The following is a 19,171-nucleotide window of genomic DNA, read 5'->3' as shown; positions in this document are numbered from 1 at the left end:
AATACCTTAGAGATCACAAGGACGTTTCTCTACTTATTGATTGTAGTGATGATACAAGGACTTCATGGGAAACCTTTATGTGTGATGTGATGCTCAATGTAAAAAGAGTGAAATAAATGTGAATTATCTTCAGACTCCTGGGTCTAGTTTACATAGAACTTGCACTTATTCATGAGTCATGCTTAAAGGCATGGTAGTTTGAATTGTCTTTTTTATCTGACCAAAAGCCGTTAGGATTTTTAATTCTCCCTGTAGACCTAATTTTGATTGAATAGAGAGTGAGATTAGTCAGCTGAGAGAACCCATAAATAGATACTATGAGGCATGATTATACAATCAAGCTTTTCACTAGATTTACAAATGGTTTCTCCTTAAATCCATGATTCTAATGTAAAAAAGTCTCTGTCAAGGTTTTTATCTTAAGATCATTTAGAGTTTTTAACATCCACTTTATTCATGAAGTCTTCTGTGATTTAGTCATCATCATGATCAGTATATGGAGTTACCAAGTTTCACTGGCCATGGCAGCGGTAACCTGGAAATTCATAGAGCCTGGCCCTTTTCTGTTACTCAAACTTAAAACCGTTTTTCTATTTACATCAGTTGTCTATACTATATAGAAACTGGCACACTTTTCTTCTTTCTCAGTGGGTAACAACCAGATTCAAGAAACATCAAAACCTTACCTTTATTAGCGAGAAAAAAAGTCTTGAGGTCTGCCTATATTTTACTCTGTTCCAGCGATACCCTTAATTAGTTTCTAATAGTTTAAATAGTTGGTTAATTTCTTAGATCTTTGTCCTGGCATGATGAGCCCAATATAACATCTGTTTATACCAAACTTATAAAAATATATATTAGATAATATATTGTAAGTCGTATTCTGTCTTTTTCTTCAAGTAATATGTTTACTATCAATTATATGCAGAGTAGTGTTGTAATAAGTAGACCCTGGGGATGGACAGTTTCTGCTTTTATGGTTTAATTCAAGAGAAAGGAACATTTGATAAAGACAAAAAATTATGGACACATCAGAAGTGCAGCCTGTTGGCAAGAAAGGAAGAAGGCTAAGGACAATGTAGGTGGAGCATTCCATCTCAAGTGACAGTCTTATCTCTGGAATCTAAATCAATTTAACAAATTTCAGGTCATGATGTAAGTGTAGAATTCATCGTAAAAGATTTCACAAAAACAGTTGTAAAATTCTTTCATTCACCATGTCTTAATTATTAGAATTGTTATTGCCTAAAAGAATTCAAGGACATGAATCTAGACTGAAATGATAAAAACTTGGATGTCAAACTTTTTGTCTCTGAAAATGTGCCTACTTGAGTACAGTTTTGTTTGAGTGAAAAAAACCTAATGACCCTTCAGATTTTATAGTAGTGCTGTTTTTTACTTTACATCAGAATTCCTTTTTAAATAAGGTAATTCTAAAGCAGTGATTCTTAGCTAAGGTAATAGTTTGTTTAAAAGCAAACAACACTTTATACCACTTTTCTTGCTTGCTTTTAGTAATATTTATTGTTGAATTTTCATATAACAGTACTAAAGGAAGACCTGGGATATTTTTAAATACCCTTTTTGGAAATTTTTATTTGAATTAAATTGGTTATATTTCAGTGGCCTTTGGAAAAATTTCCCACAGTAAGATAAGTTTATTTTACTCTAAATAATGAAACATCAAGATCCCAAAGAAGATCCATAAGAACGTTATTGACGTTCAGTCCACAGGGATCCTGTGTTTAATAACCCTTGTACAGGAGAATCACTTGAACCCAGGAGGCAGAGGTTGCAGTGAGCAGAGATCATGCCATTGCACTCCAGCCTGGGTGACAAAAGCAAGACTCTGTCTCAAATAATAATAATAATAATAAGCTTTGTAAATGTAAATCTCAAGTCAAACAATTTTTGTTAACATATATTTTGTGGCTGCATTAAATCTTTAACATTTAATTGAATACAAAAAAATCAATTTATTAAGGAATAACTAGGATTTTATTTTGGGTGAAACATAAATATAAAACCTGTTTCTTAATACTAATCATAATTGATTTTTATTCGTGTTTCACTGCATTGGGAGATTAACTCTTATTTAATTTTCCCAAGATACACTGGGAAAGTAGACCTTATAAAGTATCAAAATTCAAATTGATCCAAATGATAAAAGGAACTAATTGGGTTGTTGTGTGTACTGTTGTAAACAGTCTCACATAATCCTTATAGCAGTCCTTTAATATATGTACAACTGTATCCCATTTTATAGTTGAGATAACTAGTTTCATTATGTTAACTTGCTAGGATCACCCCACCAGTAAGTGGGTGGAGTTTGGATTAAAAGTCAGCCAGCCTCACACCTGTAATTCCAGCACTTTGGGAGGCCGAGACAGGCGGATCATGAGGTCAGGAGTTCAAGACCAGCCTGGCCAACATAGTGAAACCCCATTCCTACTGAAAATACAAAAATAACTGGGCATGGTGGTGTGCACTTGTAGTCCCAACTACTTGGGAGGCTGAGGCAGGGGAATCACTTGAACCCGGGAGGTGGAGTTGTGGTGAGCTGAGATCGTGCCACTGCACTCCAGCCTAGGCAACGAGACTCCGTCTCCACACACACAAAAAAAAACTAGCCTAATTCTAAAGCCTATGTTTTTAAACCATTTTATTATTCTTTCTGAATTCAACTTTTTGCTTAGGCTAGGCAACTGCTAAGTGAGAGGTTGTCTTACCCCTCAGTGTCTGACCCCAGAATGAAGTAGAGAACAGAAAATACTTTAGACAAGAGATAGTAAACTGAAACGTAGACAACTTTAATTCTTCAGGGCCTATATTTAGAGCGTTGACTTTATATTTGTTGAAAGTGAAAAGTGTAATCCTTGGCTGGGTACAGTGGCACACGCCTATAATCCCAACACTTTGGGAGGCCAGGGCAGGAGGATTGCTTGAGCCCAGTAGTTTGAAACCAGCGTGAGCAACAGAGGGAGATCTGTCTCTACAAACAAATAAAAACATTTTTTAAAAGAAAGATGTAATTCCTTGTTCAAACCCAATCCACTATAATTTTAGAAAACATTCCAAATGGAAAACATTCATTGGTTTATTAAAAATAAAGACTAGGCTTCCCCCCACCCCCAATATGATATATTCTGTTCATTTCACTAAGGAATGATGACCATGCTTGGTGCTCTCCCTTTAGTCTAAATCAGAATCAAGCAACTGTCTCTTTAAAAACCTGATGGTACTCTTCTGAGTTTCGCCCTATTTTGAAACGGTTCCGTGACAACCTTTATTTATTACCATACTTGAACTTCGGGGGACAGATTAGGAAGGAGACTTAAAGTAGCAAAGAAAAATTAATAACTTCGGAGCAAATTGTAGTCACGAAATCCTAGTGACTAGCCTAATAGAATTTTACTTTGTCAAATACATTGTTCATAGAATTATACTTTTTCTAAAAAGCTATTTTAACTAACATTTCTGCACTTTGAAGAAATAGTCATAAAGAAAAGAAATAGACAAAATGAAAAGATGGCAAAAATTATGTACTTTTCACTGGTGTTTGGCTTTTGGTATATACATATACCAAAGGGGATAGTCTCATTTTTACTTTAGTTAAGTCTCATTGTAGAAATGGGATTGAGAAGATATTTAAACAAGACATCTAAATAAGAATGACCTTAATAAAAAAAATAATACATAGAGAACGAGGAGGCAAATGTGAGGCCATTAGATGAATAAGTAGCATTCCTAAGAATAATTTCTTCCCAAGCCCATCTTTTTCCATGACTCTTTACATGTTAGTATTCTCCAGTGTTTTGGCCCCACTTGTCTTTTCATTGTTTGTGCAGGTTTGTCTTCTCCTGTGGTTTGAGTCGCGTACTGCATTCTTACAGCTTTCAAATCTAGACTTCTAGGCCAGAGATTACTCTGGAATTCTCAATACCTATTTCCAGCAGCCTTCTCTCTATATTTCTCCAACAGGATTCTACATTTCCATGTCTCCAAATTCAGTAGTTCCAAGTGAAACTTAAATTTCTTTTCTCATCTTTATTTGCAGCGCTTTCTTTGCACATCTTTATTTGCACCACCTACTCCCCACCCCACTTCATCCTCCCCAAAATGTAGCCACCTTTCTGTAATACACCAGCCAACTCCTAGTTGCTCCAAGAATAAAGCCCTAGGCATCCTTAGCATTTTCTTTGTCATAGATAGTCTCTTTCCCTTATCATCTCACTGATCTCTCAAGATTCAGTGTGCTTCAGTTGAAACTTGAAATATTTTCTAATTCCTCTCACCCTTTTTTTCCTCTGAGGTACCAGTGTACATCTAAGTCTAGGTAACTGTCAGTCTTATACTATTTTTTCAGTCACCAAGAAATAATTTAAAGTAGCAGGTATTATAGTGTCAAGTTTTTAATTTGGGCTTATTATTGGTATGTATTACCAATTACTTGGTATGTATTATTCACTCCTCAATAATATACTGTCATCAGATTAGGTAGTAGCTGCTATGTAAACAGTAAAATGAAATTTCTTTCATGAGAGCCTGCTCGAAATGTTAAGTACTTCAATATCAAGGAAAATGCCACCCTCCTCATATCCCTTTATCCTGTCCTTGTCTTAGATCTTACTCAGAGGAAGGAAATAATCTTTTCAACCTGTTAAACCTTGCCTATTGTTAGTCTATTAAGAAGTAATGATTTCATCTAATAAGAACTAATGCTAGGTATGATGACTGGTTCCTGTAATCTTAGCTACTCAGGAGGCTGAGGTGGGAGGATTGCTTTAGCCCAGGAGTTAGAGACCACCCTGGGCAACAGGATGAGGCCCTGTTTCTAAACAACAAATTTTAAAAATCGGCTGGGAATGGTGGCGCACACCTGTAGTTCCAGCTGCTCGGTTGACTGAGACTGAAGTAGGAGGATTGCTTGAGCCCAGGAGTTTGAGGCTGCAGTGAACCATGATCATGCCACGGCACTCCAGCCTGGGCATCAGATCAAGACCCCATCTCTAAAAACAACAACTAGCTAGCACACAAAGTCAAGTATCTTAAATAAATGTAACTCCATATTATTATAACATTTAAGTGTTAACTTGAAATAGGATATTTAACTTTGTTTGGGATATTTGGACTGCATAAATAGTGAAACTGCTGTGCAGATTTTACTTTTGTACCAGTCTTCAGTTTTTCCAGACTAAATTCTTATCTCTTCGATTTTGAATATTTTTGTGGATTTTTAGTTCAGCTAGTTTTAATACGAAGTTTCTTTAAAATGGCTCTACAAGAAAAATGTAATTTTATCAGAATTTTACTACCAAATATTAAAATGATCCCCCCAAAATATCATAACTTGGAAATGTGAAAGAGATCTGGATAAAGAAGATAATGTTAATTTTAATCTTGTATATATATTGGGGGATAAATTTTTAATGTAAAGTTTTTATTGTGTAAGTTTACATAACTTTTTGTAGTGGAGATCTTTACCACAAATTTTTATCATTTGCTTACCAGATTTACTTTGAATAAACAGAAATCACTGTACTGGGAGCTATAATCATAATTTACATCATATTTGCAGATGGTTATAATTCACTCTAAACCAAGAAATGGAATTTTTACAAATCACAAATATCACTTACGTTGATCATTGTTTTGTTTGTTGAATGTAGTACCTTATCTTGCAGAATGAAATAGTTCCTAGAGAAAATAGAGTTGGCACCTTTTCTCCCCTTTCTCCCTTTTCTATTTTCTATCATTACTTTTCCTGTCTGCCATTTGTTCATGTCTGGAGTTTACACTGTACAAGATAGCTCCTTCATGAGTCATTTTCATTTTGGAACACGGTTTTCATTGTTCTTCAACATGTAGTAAAAGTACTCTTGCTTCTATCTCTGTCCTGCATCCGCCTGCCTTCCCAAACAGAGAGCCACTTCCTTAATGTGTGTGTATCCTTCTTTATGTGTATATAAGAAAACCAATGTGTATTATCTTCCTTAATGTAAATTATAATGTATTGTACACGCATCTGTACCTTTACTTTTAAAGATCTCCAGGATACATTATTTCCATCTCAGTACTGAGAAAAGTATCTTCATGGTTCTTTAATAGATGCATACTATTTAATTGAATGGATGGCTATGCCATGATTCATTTAACCAGAATTGTTGCTGTTATAAACAGTATTGTAATGAGTAGCCTTGTTAAATACATTATTTGCTATGTATATAAAGTATCTAGAGGATAAATTCCCAGATGAATGATTGCTGGCTTAAAGAGTGAATAATTAAGGGGAGGTCGGGAGAGAAGAAAGGGAAAAGGAGGCCGGGCGTGGTGGCTCAAGCCTGTAATCCCAGCACTTTGGGAGGGCGAGACAGGTGGATCACGAGGTCAGGAGATCAAGACCATCCTGGCTAACACAGTGAAACCCCGTCTCTACTAAAAAACACAAAAAACTAGCCGGGCGAGGTGGCGGGCGCCTGTAGTCCCAGCTACTCGGGAGGCTGAGGCAGGAGAATGGCGTAAACCCGAGAGGCGGAGCTTGCAGTGAGCTGAGATCTGGCCACTGCACTCCAGCCTGGGCAACAGAGCGAGACTCCATCTCCAAAAAAAAAAAAAAAAGAAAGGGAAAAGGAGAGAAATCTGTTTTAGAAAATAGTATTACATTATAGTTTTAATTTGTATTTTTATTTTATGATTCAGATGTTGAGTCTTTTTTCATGTCTTTCTTGTTAATGTTCAATGTGAATTCCCTCCATTTTTCTATTGGGCATCTGGTCTTACAGATTTTAGGAAAATTATTAGAGACTTTTTAACTTTAAAAAGAAAATTAGGCATGCAGTCACATAGTCCTCTCTCACCAAAGTATTAAAGAAATTCTGATTAAATGGGTTTATTTAAAGTTCTTAGTACAGATGATAAGACTGACTCTAGACAAAGGGAGTCTAAGGTAGGACTTCGTATAGATTGCATGCTCTTTCATCTACGCTTTACTGGCTAGCCATTTGATAAAATTAACAAGATAGATATAAAATATGCTGAGGGCATTGGTGAACAAGGTTTTTGTAGAAGATGCTGACAATAAATATCAATCATTATATAAATATTTAACTGGGTTTTTAATAGTTCTTTGGTAAAAGCATTCATCACACCATTGCAGGACTGGCTACTTGAGAAAAAGTAACACTTAAGTTTTATAAGTAGAAATTTTACCTGCTTGCTCAGGATGAATAATAGCTTTAAAATAACTTATTTTGTGTTCCTGCTAATAATAATCTCTATGGGGCATTTTGTGTTTCTTTTTTTTAATCATGAAATTAAACATCATTTGTTTTACATTGGTAGAACTGATGGTCAGTAATTAGAATAACATAACATTTTGAGTTCTTAGTTTATTATTAACTTCACCCAATTTTTATTCTTAACCATAGAGGTTTGCATTCAGCTAGAGATTGTCTACATGAATTTTATTTATTTAGGCCGTTTTGAAAGGAAAATTGTTATTTGTTCTTGAGTTAAGCTATAGATATTTTTTTAGTCCCCTCTTACAGAAGAGTGGTGGATTTTTAAAATTACATTTAACCTCACAAGCTTGCTGAACTGTAGATTTATTCGATTTATTCCTTTGTAATCAGTGACTTGCATTTTCTTAATTTTCTTTCTAAAAAACAAAACATGCATTTGTTAGAGAATAGGCAAAATGTTCCCCAGGTTAGAATTAATGTATTTTAGTAGTAATGTTGTTACAGTGCTTATTTTGGGAGATGGGAGTGGGTGGAATAAAGGTTATAGATGATTTACTGGAAACAGTACATGATTCCTGAGGACTGCCCCCAAAGAAAGGTATAGCTTCCTTCTGCTCGTGCGTTTCTGAAGAATCAGTTTCAGTTGGTTTGGGCAAGGGGGGGTGAGCATGAAGTATGCCAGATTTGCCAACTCAAAGGAGTTTGTATTACAAAAAATTTGTGTAATTTGGAGAGTTCCTGTAGTGCATTTATAGTTGTGATTGTAACTCAATGCAAAGTTAGAGGAGTCTTTGAGTAAAACAAGGCATGCATTTTATTTATTTATTTATTTATTTACTTATTGCAGTATTCTAATTAAAGATACATAAAATTTTTAAGACATCTTCAGCTTTCTAACAAACCAGAAGAACATTTTCGTTCTTAGCAATTAGGCAAACTATATTGGCTATAAAAAGATCACTAAGCAAGTGCCTTTTCTAAGAGATTCCCTCCCTTATTCTCAGAGCTGAACCTCTTCTAGGAATATGCCAGATAAGATAAATGGCATATTCTGAGCATGGTTTAATCTTTGGATCCATGCTTATGGTTTCACAACTTAACATTTGGTACTTCGTTAAAGCACTCTTAATAATATACATAATTCTGGATTTATTTCAGGTCACTAGAGATTATTTTTTCACAGTCTTACTATTATGGAAGAAAATACATGTGTTTTGACATTAGGTCCAGGTTTGAATCCTGTTCCTAGTGTTGTGTCTTTGAGCAAGTTACTTGACCTCAGTTTCCTCAACTGTAAAATGAGAATGTTGCTCAGGCTTGTTGTAAGGACTCATTAAGATAAGGTGTGCCTGCCCTAAAGTAGACAATCATTAAGTTTTCTTTTCCTCTATCTTGTTGATTTGTTAATTAGCATTTATATCTAGGGGAAGATGGAAAGACAAAGTAGACAAAATATGTCCATTTTGAAAAAGAGAAGTAGTTATTTTTCTTAGAGACAGGTCTGGCTCTCTCACCCAGGCTGGAGTGCAGTGATGAACCCTGAACTCCTGGGCTCAAGCAAGCTTCCCACACAGCCTTCTGAGTAACTGGGACCACGGGCTTGCCTTCTTTCTCTTTTTTCTTTTCTTTTCTTCTTTCTTTTCTTTCATGGGTTCTCACTATGTTGCCCAGGCTGAATTTTTTTATTTTAAATAAGTAGTCGTGATGTCTCTGTCCACATTACTACAGATAAAGAAAAAAGTTGGTTTCTCGTAGTTTTTTAAAAATAGAGATCAAGGCTGGGTGTGTGGCTCACGCCTGTAATCCCAGCACTTTGGGACGCCGAGGCAGGCAGATCACCTGAGGTTGGGAGTTCGAGACCAGCCTGACCAACATTAGAGAGTCCCCATCTCCACTAAAAATACAAAATTAGCCGGGCATGGTGGCACATACCTGTAATCCCACCTACTCAGGAGGCCGAGGCAGGAGAATCGCTTGAACCTGGGAGGAGGAGGTTGCGGTGAGCCGAGATCGCGCCATTGCACTCCAGCCTAGGCAACAAGAGTGAAACTGTCTCAAAACAAAAAATTAAATTAGATTACCTGTTTCTTTAGTGATTTTAACTTGTGAAGTTGGAAATTCTTCATCCGTCCTCTTGCTTTCTCAGTAATGTTGCAAGTAATCTCATGGTAAGAGTAAGGAAACCTAGGAGGAAAAGCTGTGGTAGGGAACCAGTTAGGATCAATTAAAAGATGAACAGCATGGAAAGCCAACCTGTCTTACTGTAGCATTGATACTTTGAGTTTTACTTTTTCTGTGAGTGTAAGTGTAATTAGCTTTAAACAGTGAATTCAAGCTCATTTGTTTATTTTGGAGCAGCAATTCTGGTAAATAAATACTTTCCTATAGGTCTTTCTTACTTTCCACGGCTCTATATTTCTGTTCATTCTCTCCATATCCACAAGTTTTAATGCATCTATAAATGCTAATAAATGTTTGATTTTTATTCTAAGAATAATTCATAGTAAATAGAAAGTTTGTTTTTAAAAATTATCTTTTGACTTTATTTAGCACTTCTAGTTTACCATAATAGTTTAAAAAAGAAAATTCTGAACTCATTTTTCCCTCATGCTTCTGTGGCAGTAATTTTAACACTTGGTTTAAAATTGACGTATTTCAGTTTGAGTGTGTATATACACATACACACTAATCTGAAATATTTGTTTATACTACCACCATTATAAGTTACTGAGTATATATATTTTGTGCTGGGAATAAAGACAGAAAGCCTTTTCTTAGGGAGCTTAAGTTTGGAAACTGGTTAACCATCAAAATATAATGTGCTGAATGTGATAATTAAAAGGAAAACAAGGTATATAGTATTACAACGTTAGGTGAAGGAAGGACATTATTGATTCTGCTTCAGTTGATCTTTCTCATTTTAAAAGAGAGTCAAATCTCAGTATGATAGCTTTGAACATTATAGAAAACATCTTGATACCCTCATTGAAACAGTATTTTTAAACCATATTCTGGGATCTTGAAATAAAAGTCTCTTATTTGCTTAAGACTACCATATTGGTGTCTTCATTGTAAATCTGGCTGTTTAAAGCTGTGGTTCTCAAACTTTAGTTTCTATCTGAACCGCCTGGAGAGTTTGTTAAAATAGATTACGGGGCCCACCTCAAGAGTAAATCTGGGGTGGGTCCAAATGTTTACCTTTCTAACAAGTTTCCAGGTGATGCTGATGCTTCTGGTTCAGGGGCTACACTTTGAGAACTGATTTATCTGAACTTAAAGAATTTTAATGCCTTCCTCATATGAACCAATAATTGTTTCAAGTCTATCATATCTAATTACTGTCAGTATGCATTGAGTTGCTGTGTGCTAAGCACTGAATTCACTTATTCACAAAGGTGAATAAGGAACAAAGGTGAATATTCACTTATGGAACCTTTCTCAAGGAGCTCAATCTAATAGGATCAACAGTGGTAGTATTATAATACTCAAAGTAATCACCGTCTGTATTGAGTGCTCAGTGTGCCAAGTACTATGCTGAGCATTATTTAAACTCATTTAATCCTCACAATTGGCATATAATCCTTATTTTAAATGAAAAAACTGAGGTCTAGAAAGGTTAAATAATTTCCATATAGTGAGTATATGGAGGAGCCAGAATTTGCTATTCTGCCTTTTTGCACTACAGAAAGTTTGCGAAGATTGGTAGACCCCAGAAGGGATGGAGTAATTGGCTCTACCTTAGAAAATCAAACAGCATCACAGAAGAGATGGCACTGGAGCATCTTAAGGGACAGGTGTAAGATAGCCAGATGAATTGGAACTGTGAGCATTTCCAGCTGAGGGAGCAGTTTCTGCAAAGCCAAGGAAACCTGAGAGAACATATTTCAACAGACTGCAAATAGTTATATAAGACCGTAACACAATAGGCAGATGGAGTATAAGAGGAAAACAGATTGTATAAGGCAGAGGTCAAAGTCATAAAGAATTTTATGTACCAGGCTAAAAAGTTTTAAAAATAGAATTAGGCTTCTTAATTTTTCGTCCTATAACTTTCATTTGTAAGCCTGCAGTTCTCAAAGCATAGTCAAACAGCAGATTCCACATCATCTGGGAACTTGTTAGAAATGCAGATTCCTGGTTCCATGCCTACTAAATCAGAAACTCTGAGTGGGAAGCCCAGCAACCTGCGTTTTAACAAGACCTCCAGATGATTCTGGTGCGTGCTAAAGTTTGAGACCCCTGCAGTAGGTTATAGAATCTTGAATAATAGCCTTCAAGATAGTTAAAGGTCACTATAGTGGTAGTAATTATATTTGACACTGACTTATTCTATTAGAGTATAACACCTAATAGTTGAAATATTAATACCTGTTAAGGGATACATCTTCATCATTATCTATTTATATCTTGCAAACCTGTTTCTTCTGTTGTCAAAAGAGATCTTAGGAAAAGAGTTTGTTAGATCACCAAAGAATAGCATGCTAATTATTCTTCCTTAGCTATGGGAATCATTTTAAAACTCGCTGACTGATTTTAATTATCAAAAAAACAAAACAAAACAGTAAACCCTTTTTTAAGGGTTTTGGGGTTTTTTGTTGTTTTACTGCTTATTAATACATAAAACTGATGTTGTAGTTAGTATTTAAGGTGTGCTATTTAAACCAAATGTGTTGAAGGAATCAAATGATTTAAGTCATGAAATGACTTAAAAGTAATTCAATCTTTCCTTGCCATGTCAATAAAAATATAGAACATATAATCTGGGATTCCCAAGCAAGCTAATCTAAATGCCTGTCACCGTCTTTTTTGCCAAAATGTGTTCAGTATTTGTGGTGAATATATCTGCATGGTATCTGGCACTGGAGTACATATTAAAGCCTTATGGTTTACTTAGTGGTTCTGTAGTTTATAGTTACATATAGTCACACTTTGCACAGCTCACTAAAAGCATTTAAAGCCCAGCATGTATAAAGTATGTTAATGATCCATAAATCCTTTCTAGATACTAGATATACAAAACCTCTTTTCATCTTAGAAATAGTAGCAGCAAGAAGTGAAGGTAGTATGCTGTAATTAATGTGGTTAATGCTCAAATAAACAAACTTAGTTTTCCATCTAATGATTTAAGGTTTCAAGGATTTAGAAGTGGAAAATCCATTGAGGCATTGACATCAACCCCTTTGTTTTACAGATGGGGAAACTGAGATCCAGGGAAGTTAAATAGGTGATTTGCTGATGGTCACATAGGAAATGAATAGGAGGAAATCATAGGACAGGATATTTCTGAGCCTCAATCTGATACGACATTGTGGGTCCACACCATCAAAGTAAAGTAGTTTCCATGTATTTTAGCACTAAAATCTTAGGTGGAGTATACTTTATGAAGAGTATTTAGTAACATATAAAAATTATCTTTTTGTATTGATATAGTAAGCTAAAGTATCAGATTTTTCTTTACAAGAGTAATTTTTAAAAACCTAGTAACTGTTTTTTGAAATAAAATTTAAAAAAAAAAAAAGAAAAGGGTATAAATTCCAGCTATTCTTACTACTTAATACATGGTAGAATATAAACCACCAAAGAAGACAATTATTCAGCCTTCTGTGTTGTTATCGTACAGTTGCTAAGGTGATATTTGAACTTGGAATGTGCTTACAGGCTGGATAACTTTTCAGTTATTCCCAGGAAAAACTGATCTAAACCACATACCTTATAGGTGATTAGGTTATTCTTGCCAGCAAGTAACCTACAAAGACGTGTAGGTCTGCCAGAATGTTGAGTTTCTTTTCTTTTTTTTTTTTTTTTTTTTTTTTGAGATGGAGTTTTCTCTTGTTGCCCAGGCTGGATTGCAATGAATGGCATGATCTCAGCTCACTGCAGCCTCTGCCTCCTGGGTTCAAGCAGTTCTCCTGCCTCAGCCTCCTGAGTAGCTGGGATTACAGGCTCCTGCCACCATACCTGGTTAATTTTTTTTGTATTTTTAGTAGAGACGGGGTTTCACCATGTTAGCCAGGCTGGTCTGGAACTCCTGGCCTCAAGTGATCCTCCCACCTCGGCCTCCCAAAGTGCTGGGGTTACAAGCTTGAGCCACCACACCCGGCTGAATGTTGAGTTTCTTGTTAACCAATCCTGCCCAAAGGCTTTCTGAAGCATTTTTAGAAGCCATTAAAATTTTTTTAAAAAACTAGATGTTTATAAAACTTAGAGCAGGAAAGTCTTACTAAGAGGACTAGAAAAAAAAAGTCAAGCCATCATCTGAATTTTACTACAATAAGTAATTATTGGAATTTCTACATGAAAGGCAATTAGAATATATAGTTGGTTAATGAAGAAATTTAAGAGATACAGAGAAGGCACTGCCCATTTAAAATGTATCCTTTTAAAACCACTGAACAGAGAAATTCTTAATACAATTGAGAGTTAAAATAGCATACATATATCACAGGCAAATTAGAAATCTTGGCACTACGAAAGACCTGTAGAAGTCGTCAATTTACTAAGACTCTCATTTTAGAAATGAGAGCTTTGAGTACTGAAATTGTTAGAACAGAATAAGCTATTTTAAATTACTATATATTTGGTTTTAAGTGAAGCATGAATGTCTTTTACATTCTTTAAGAGTTGGAAGGGAGGTTAAGTTTTTTAGAATAATTTAATGACATATTCTAATTTTTTCCAGTGCATCTGGGGGAGGTGTTGTAGCCATTGACAACAAAATAGAACAAGCAATGGTAAGTAAAAGTTTACAGTTCTCCCATTTCATAGATTGTTGGTTGTATGAAACACTTAGCTTTTGTCAATTTTAGAAAACAAATAATTTATTTAAACCAAAGATGACCAAATCATGTTTTTTGATAATGAGATTTCATTGTAGATGCCAGAACATTGAGAATTTTTAGTCTAGAAATACTAATTGAATAAATATTTCTCCCATTTGAATATCTCACATTTCATGCATTATCATTGATAAGGGCCATTGGTGAGGGGGCATACATATTTAAAGACAACATGTTCCCCAAATATTTCAGCATTGAAAATACTTTAGAGCAAAAAAGAGTATTAAAGCAAAAACATCTAGAGGTCTGATGGAAGTAGACTTACAAGTAAGCTATAAGTAGGCCAGGCGCAGTATCTGTAATCCCAGCACTTGAGCTGAGGTGGGAGGATCAGTTGAGGCCAGGAGTTTGAGACCAACCTGGGCAACATAGCAAGACCCTGTCTCTACAAAAAAAAGTTGGTATTTTTGTTTGTTTTGTGATAGTTTCGCTCTGTCACCCAGGCTGAAGTACAGTGGCACAATTTTGGCTCACTGCAACCTCCACCTCCCAGGTTCAAGTGATTCTCCTGCCTCAGCCTCCTGAGTAGTTGGAACCACAGGTGCATACCACCACATCTGGCTAATTTTTGTATTTTTAGTAGAGACGGGGTTTCACCATGTTGGGCAAGGTGGTCTCAAACTCCTGACCTCAGGTGATCTACCCGTCTCAGCCTCCCAATGTGCTGAGATTACAGGTGTGAGACCTTACAGGAATGTTAGTCTCAAATTATTTTCTTTAATCCTAAAATTTTAAAGTCCAAAATGTTATCTTTAAAGCAGAGCTATGACTAGTTTAACATCAAACAGCTTTCCATTGGAATATTGTTCCTTTGTTCTCTTGATCTACCATTTTAAGCATGTGATTTTAACCTTTTTTTTTTTTTTTTTTTATTCTAAGCCTAAAGAGTTGACAGTTTAAGAAGCTAGTATTTTTTGGAAATCGTCCCAAACTTTGAAAAGAAAATTCTTAGCTCACTGCTCTAGTTGGGAACTGGATTTTTTCCAACCCATCTTCCATAGGCTCGGTCAAGATAAAGCAGAAATCTTAAAAGCAAGAGCAGGAAAACTAATATAAAAACTTAAACGGCACCAAGTAGGCCAGAACCAGATAGCACCACCTTTACCTTTTCACTCTTTTGACATTCCTAATTTTGTTTTTCACAGGATCTGGTGAAAAGCCATTTGATGTATGCAGTAAGAGAAGAAGTGGAAGTTTTAAAGGAACAAATAAAAGAATTAGTTGAAAGAAACTCTTTACTTGAACGAGAAAATGCACTGTTAAAATCTCTTTCAAACAGTGATCAATTATCCCAACTCCCAACCCAACAGGCCAATCCTGGTAGCACTTCTCAACAGCAAGCAGTGATAGCACAGCCTCCGCAGCCAACGCAACCTCCACAGCAGCCGAATGTCTCCTCAGCATAAAGCTTTCTTAAGCCTCATTAAGAAAAAAACTGAAAGCAGTCTATCCTTGTGTGCCACTCGTGTTCTTTCCACTTTATACGAAAGCAAGTAGCCATGCTTTGGTTGTGTGTTTGGCCTTTTCAGTATTAGACAATCATTCTACAAGAGCTTTTCCTCTCTCTGAAATGTCATGCAGCGCTGTTGATGTCCAGTTCTATGTCATCAGTACACAAGGAGAATAATAGATGGGGTTTATTAAAGCGAGCAAAGTCTGCATTTTACCTGGTGCGCATGAGTGGGGTCTTTAAGAGTTTTGGTGGCTCTCCCATGTTTCCTATTACCCTTGGATTTACCCTGAGCCTTCCTATCACATTATAAATAACAGTTCATCTAAAGAGCCACTTTTCTTTCAATATCAGTAACATTTGCCTACATAAGTTTTCATTTATTTGTGTTTTATTTATTACAGGGCTGCTATTTTCATAATGTACATGAACAATGTCACAGAACTTTTTTAATTTTTTTGAATAATTATAAGTATCAGTAAAGGAAGTGAAAGACAGGATTGCATTTAATAGATAAAACGTTTAGGCAATAATTGAACAAAAGAATCCTGGCATATTTCTAACACTAATGGCAATTTACTTTTGGTATTTATTTTCAGTAGTAAAGACCCAGCTTGAATGTAAATTTTGTATAGTGTAAGTATGAAGAACATAGTGCAACTGTACAGGTAGTCACCAGTTATTGTGATATAATAAATAATTGGGCTATTTTGATGAAGAAAACTTTGTTCATTTGTTTCTACTTTCTAAGAGAAATTGCCACGATTCCTCTGCTTTTCAACATTTCGTATGACTTTTTTTTCGGGTGGGAATAAAAAGCTGTGAAATTGTTCAACCTACTTTGTAACCAAAGAAGCAAAGCTGTGTAATGGAGTTTTTTTTTTTGTTTTTTCGTTTTTTTTTTTTTTGTCTTTTTTTTATAATGCACATTCTTTATGTATTTTTATTTAGTGTTTTCTCAGTCACAATTTTCTTTGCTGTCTAGCATGATCTGCATGACCTATAATCTTTGAACCACTTTCGTACCTCATGTTTTTATCCAGCACTCTTATTGTAATATGTACTAGTCTGTGAACAATGTCAAATAAAAGAGAACGAACAGGTAGTTTGGTGGAGCTGAGCTAGTGTACAATACACTAGTTGTAAAAAAAAAAAAAAAAAGTGAGCCATCTTTTGTTCATTTAAAATGGTGTTTTGAATTTCGTATGCAGAAAACGTTTTGTTACATTGCAGATTTTAATGTATTTAATAAATGCAACATGCAGATTAAGTGCAGTGTATACTGAGTATTTAAATTAAAATGTACATTTCATAAATACAGTTTCAAAAGAAAGCATCATTTTGTGTATACTAACACATTAAGTGTATGTCAGAAATTGATGTATAAATATATATTTTAACACATTTTCTGAAATTAAACTGCAGTTTTGTTGAAATATTTGGCTCTATATGTGTTCAAAATTTGACTAGATTTGTATTTTCACAATTCAAAATACTCCTTAAAGACCTGTTAATAATGACTTACTGATAGTTCTTAAATTTTCAAAGTAAAACAATTTAAAGAATGCAAGAATAGTGAGCAATATTTGTACTCAATATTCATATTATGTTAGTGATACTTAAGTAGGAAATCCTTGTCTACCAAAACTTTTACTTGAATTCAGAAAGGTGCCTGTAGAAATTAATATGCGCTGCATCTGTAGCCAGCTAGCTAATCAGAGTTAATGAGAACCAGTCGTTAGTTCTCCCTGTTAAAAGACGTGTTTATTTGAAGTAAAAATTTAATCAGATTAGCCACAAACGAGGCATAAAATTGGGATGTACATGAGATTGCCAAATATTTTCTATCCTAGTTGCGCTGTAAGACATTGAACAAAGTGTTGATGAATAACATTATAAATAAAGGAACTAAGTACATAGGCTTGAGTAAGCAACCCTAAGGATGTGTAGTAAGATTCCAAGTAGAGCTGCTACAGGTGAGATACTTAATGGAATGTGAAACTTCACTGTTGGACTGTTAACCAGAATGGTTTGCTGGCTGTGCCCCTCCAGTGCTAACTGTGATATATGATATTTAATACAGGTGGAGAAAAACTAGTCTTAGAAAAAGGTGGGATTTTTGTGAAAATGGATTCCATTTTGATTCTGGGGCTGGAAAAACACTTTATAAACAAAGTAATAGTCTCCAAGGAAATGAATAATATGTAAAGGTTTAAAATGGTAACAGCAGTTATTACTACTTTTATATTAAGAAAAAAATAGAAAAGGGGAGAAAACATGGGTAGTTCACAGAAGAGATAGAGCAAGTTTCTAAAGGTTCAACTTCTAGTAACCTAAAAAATGCAAATTAATATTTTTAGCTAATTGTAATAAGTGTCCAAAGTAGCAGGACTTAACATAGAAAGACAGGCTTTCCTGTGTACTTTTAGAAAGTAATTTGGCAATATGTTTCAAGAGCCTTAAATAATAAGCTTTTCAGTGTAACGACAGAAGATACTCAACTCATGGTGCATTGTTCAAAAATGCAAAATTATTGTGCCTGCCCTCTGCTTTCCCATCATCCCCTCCTGCTGTCAAAATCCAAACTATCCCTACTGTCAACCCTTCCCCCAGCTGATTGTTTAGGATCTTAAGTAACTTCCAGTTCAGCTATTTGGAGTCTTACAGGAATGCCATCTATCTAATTCTGTCAGTGTATCCAAACTATCCCTACTGTCAACCCTTCCCCCAGCTGATTGTTTAGGATCTTAAGTAACTTCCAGTTCAGCTATTTGGAGTCTTACAGGAATGCCATCTATCTAATTCTGTCAGTGTAATGCTCATAGAGCAAGGTCCCACATAAGCTTTTCTGTTTTAGCCAGTAAATCATAAGTAAAAATTTTTCTGATATGGTAATTGTGTACAGTTCAAACCTAACTTTCCCCAAATAAAATTTATTTTAGGTTGTTCCAATGTGATCTCACAGCTTGCCACACCAAAAACAAATAGTAGGAGTTAGGAGGCGTTAAATGTACAGTTTCCTTAACTCCTAATTGTCCAAAATAGCTGAATTTTTCCAATTCTATTTATAATATCCTATACTAATTTAGAAGTATTGAGATAACGTTTTATAATCAAGCCTCCAGTGATTGGGGATCACAACTGCCATTATTCACAAGAATTTTCACAGGTGAATGTTTCTCCAAGTTGCAAACTCCAGTAATTCATGGACCTTAAAAAAAAAAAAAAAAGTCTTAATAGTACCAGAATATCTCTGTTCTTGAAAATTTATCCTTGCAGAACCAGAAATAGCTAATTGTCTGGAAACAATTTTTAAGATTTGAAGTCACATTTTTAAAAGAAACTTTACGACTCAGTGACAAGCACTTTGTGACATGGCTCAATTTTCTTAAATAATCCTAGGAAAAGGACAAAACCCAGCCCTCAAGATTGACAATTTGAGGACATAATAAGCCAACTAATAATGCAGCGAGAAATACTTGTTACTATGCACAGTCAGGGATGGTTTTTTCAGGGTAGGTTTCCTCAAAAACATGACACCTGAGTCTTGAAGGTCATAAGAGCCAGAGGGAAGGGCGTTCCAAGCACAAGAAAAGAGAACTTAATGGCTTAAGAGCATAAACAAGGCTCCTAGGGCAGCCGCA

The 19,171-nt window shown here is 35.2% G+C and overlaps 1 protein-coding gene across 1 annotated transcript in view; it reads left to right on the top strand.

Annotated features, from left to right (window-relative positions):
- Window positions 1-18,757, top strand: part of TSC22D2 (TSC22 domain family member 2) — a 53,626-nt gene extending 34,869 nt beyond the window's left edge. Inside the window, 2 exon segments of the mRNA XM_033212327.1 lie at window positions 13,921-13,972; window positions 15,223-18,757. Of these exon segments, the coding sequence (XP_033068218.1) occupies window positions 13,921-13,972; window positions 15,223-15,483 (313 nt within the window). The 3' untranslated portion in view covers window positions 15,484-18,757.
- The last annotated feature ends 414 nt before the right edge of the window (window positions 18,758-19,171 follow it).

The sequence above is a fragment of the Trachypithecus francoisi genome, unplaced genomic scaffold (assembly GCF_009764315.1).
Source record: "Trachypithecus francoisi isolate TF-2019V2 unplaced genomic scaffold, Tfra_2.0 Lachesis_group0, whole genome shotgun sequence".
In the NCBI taxonomy this organism is placed as follows: domain Eukaryota; kingdom Metazoa; phylum Chordata; class Mammalia; order Primates; family Cercopithecidae; genus Trachypithecus; species Trachypithecus francoisi.
This window is presented reverse-complemented; position numbering and strand designations above follow the sequence as displayed.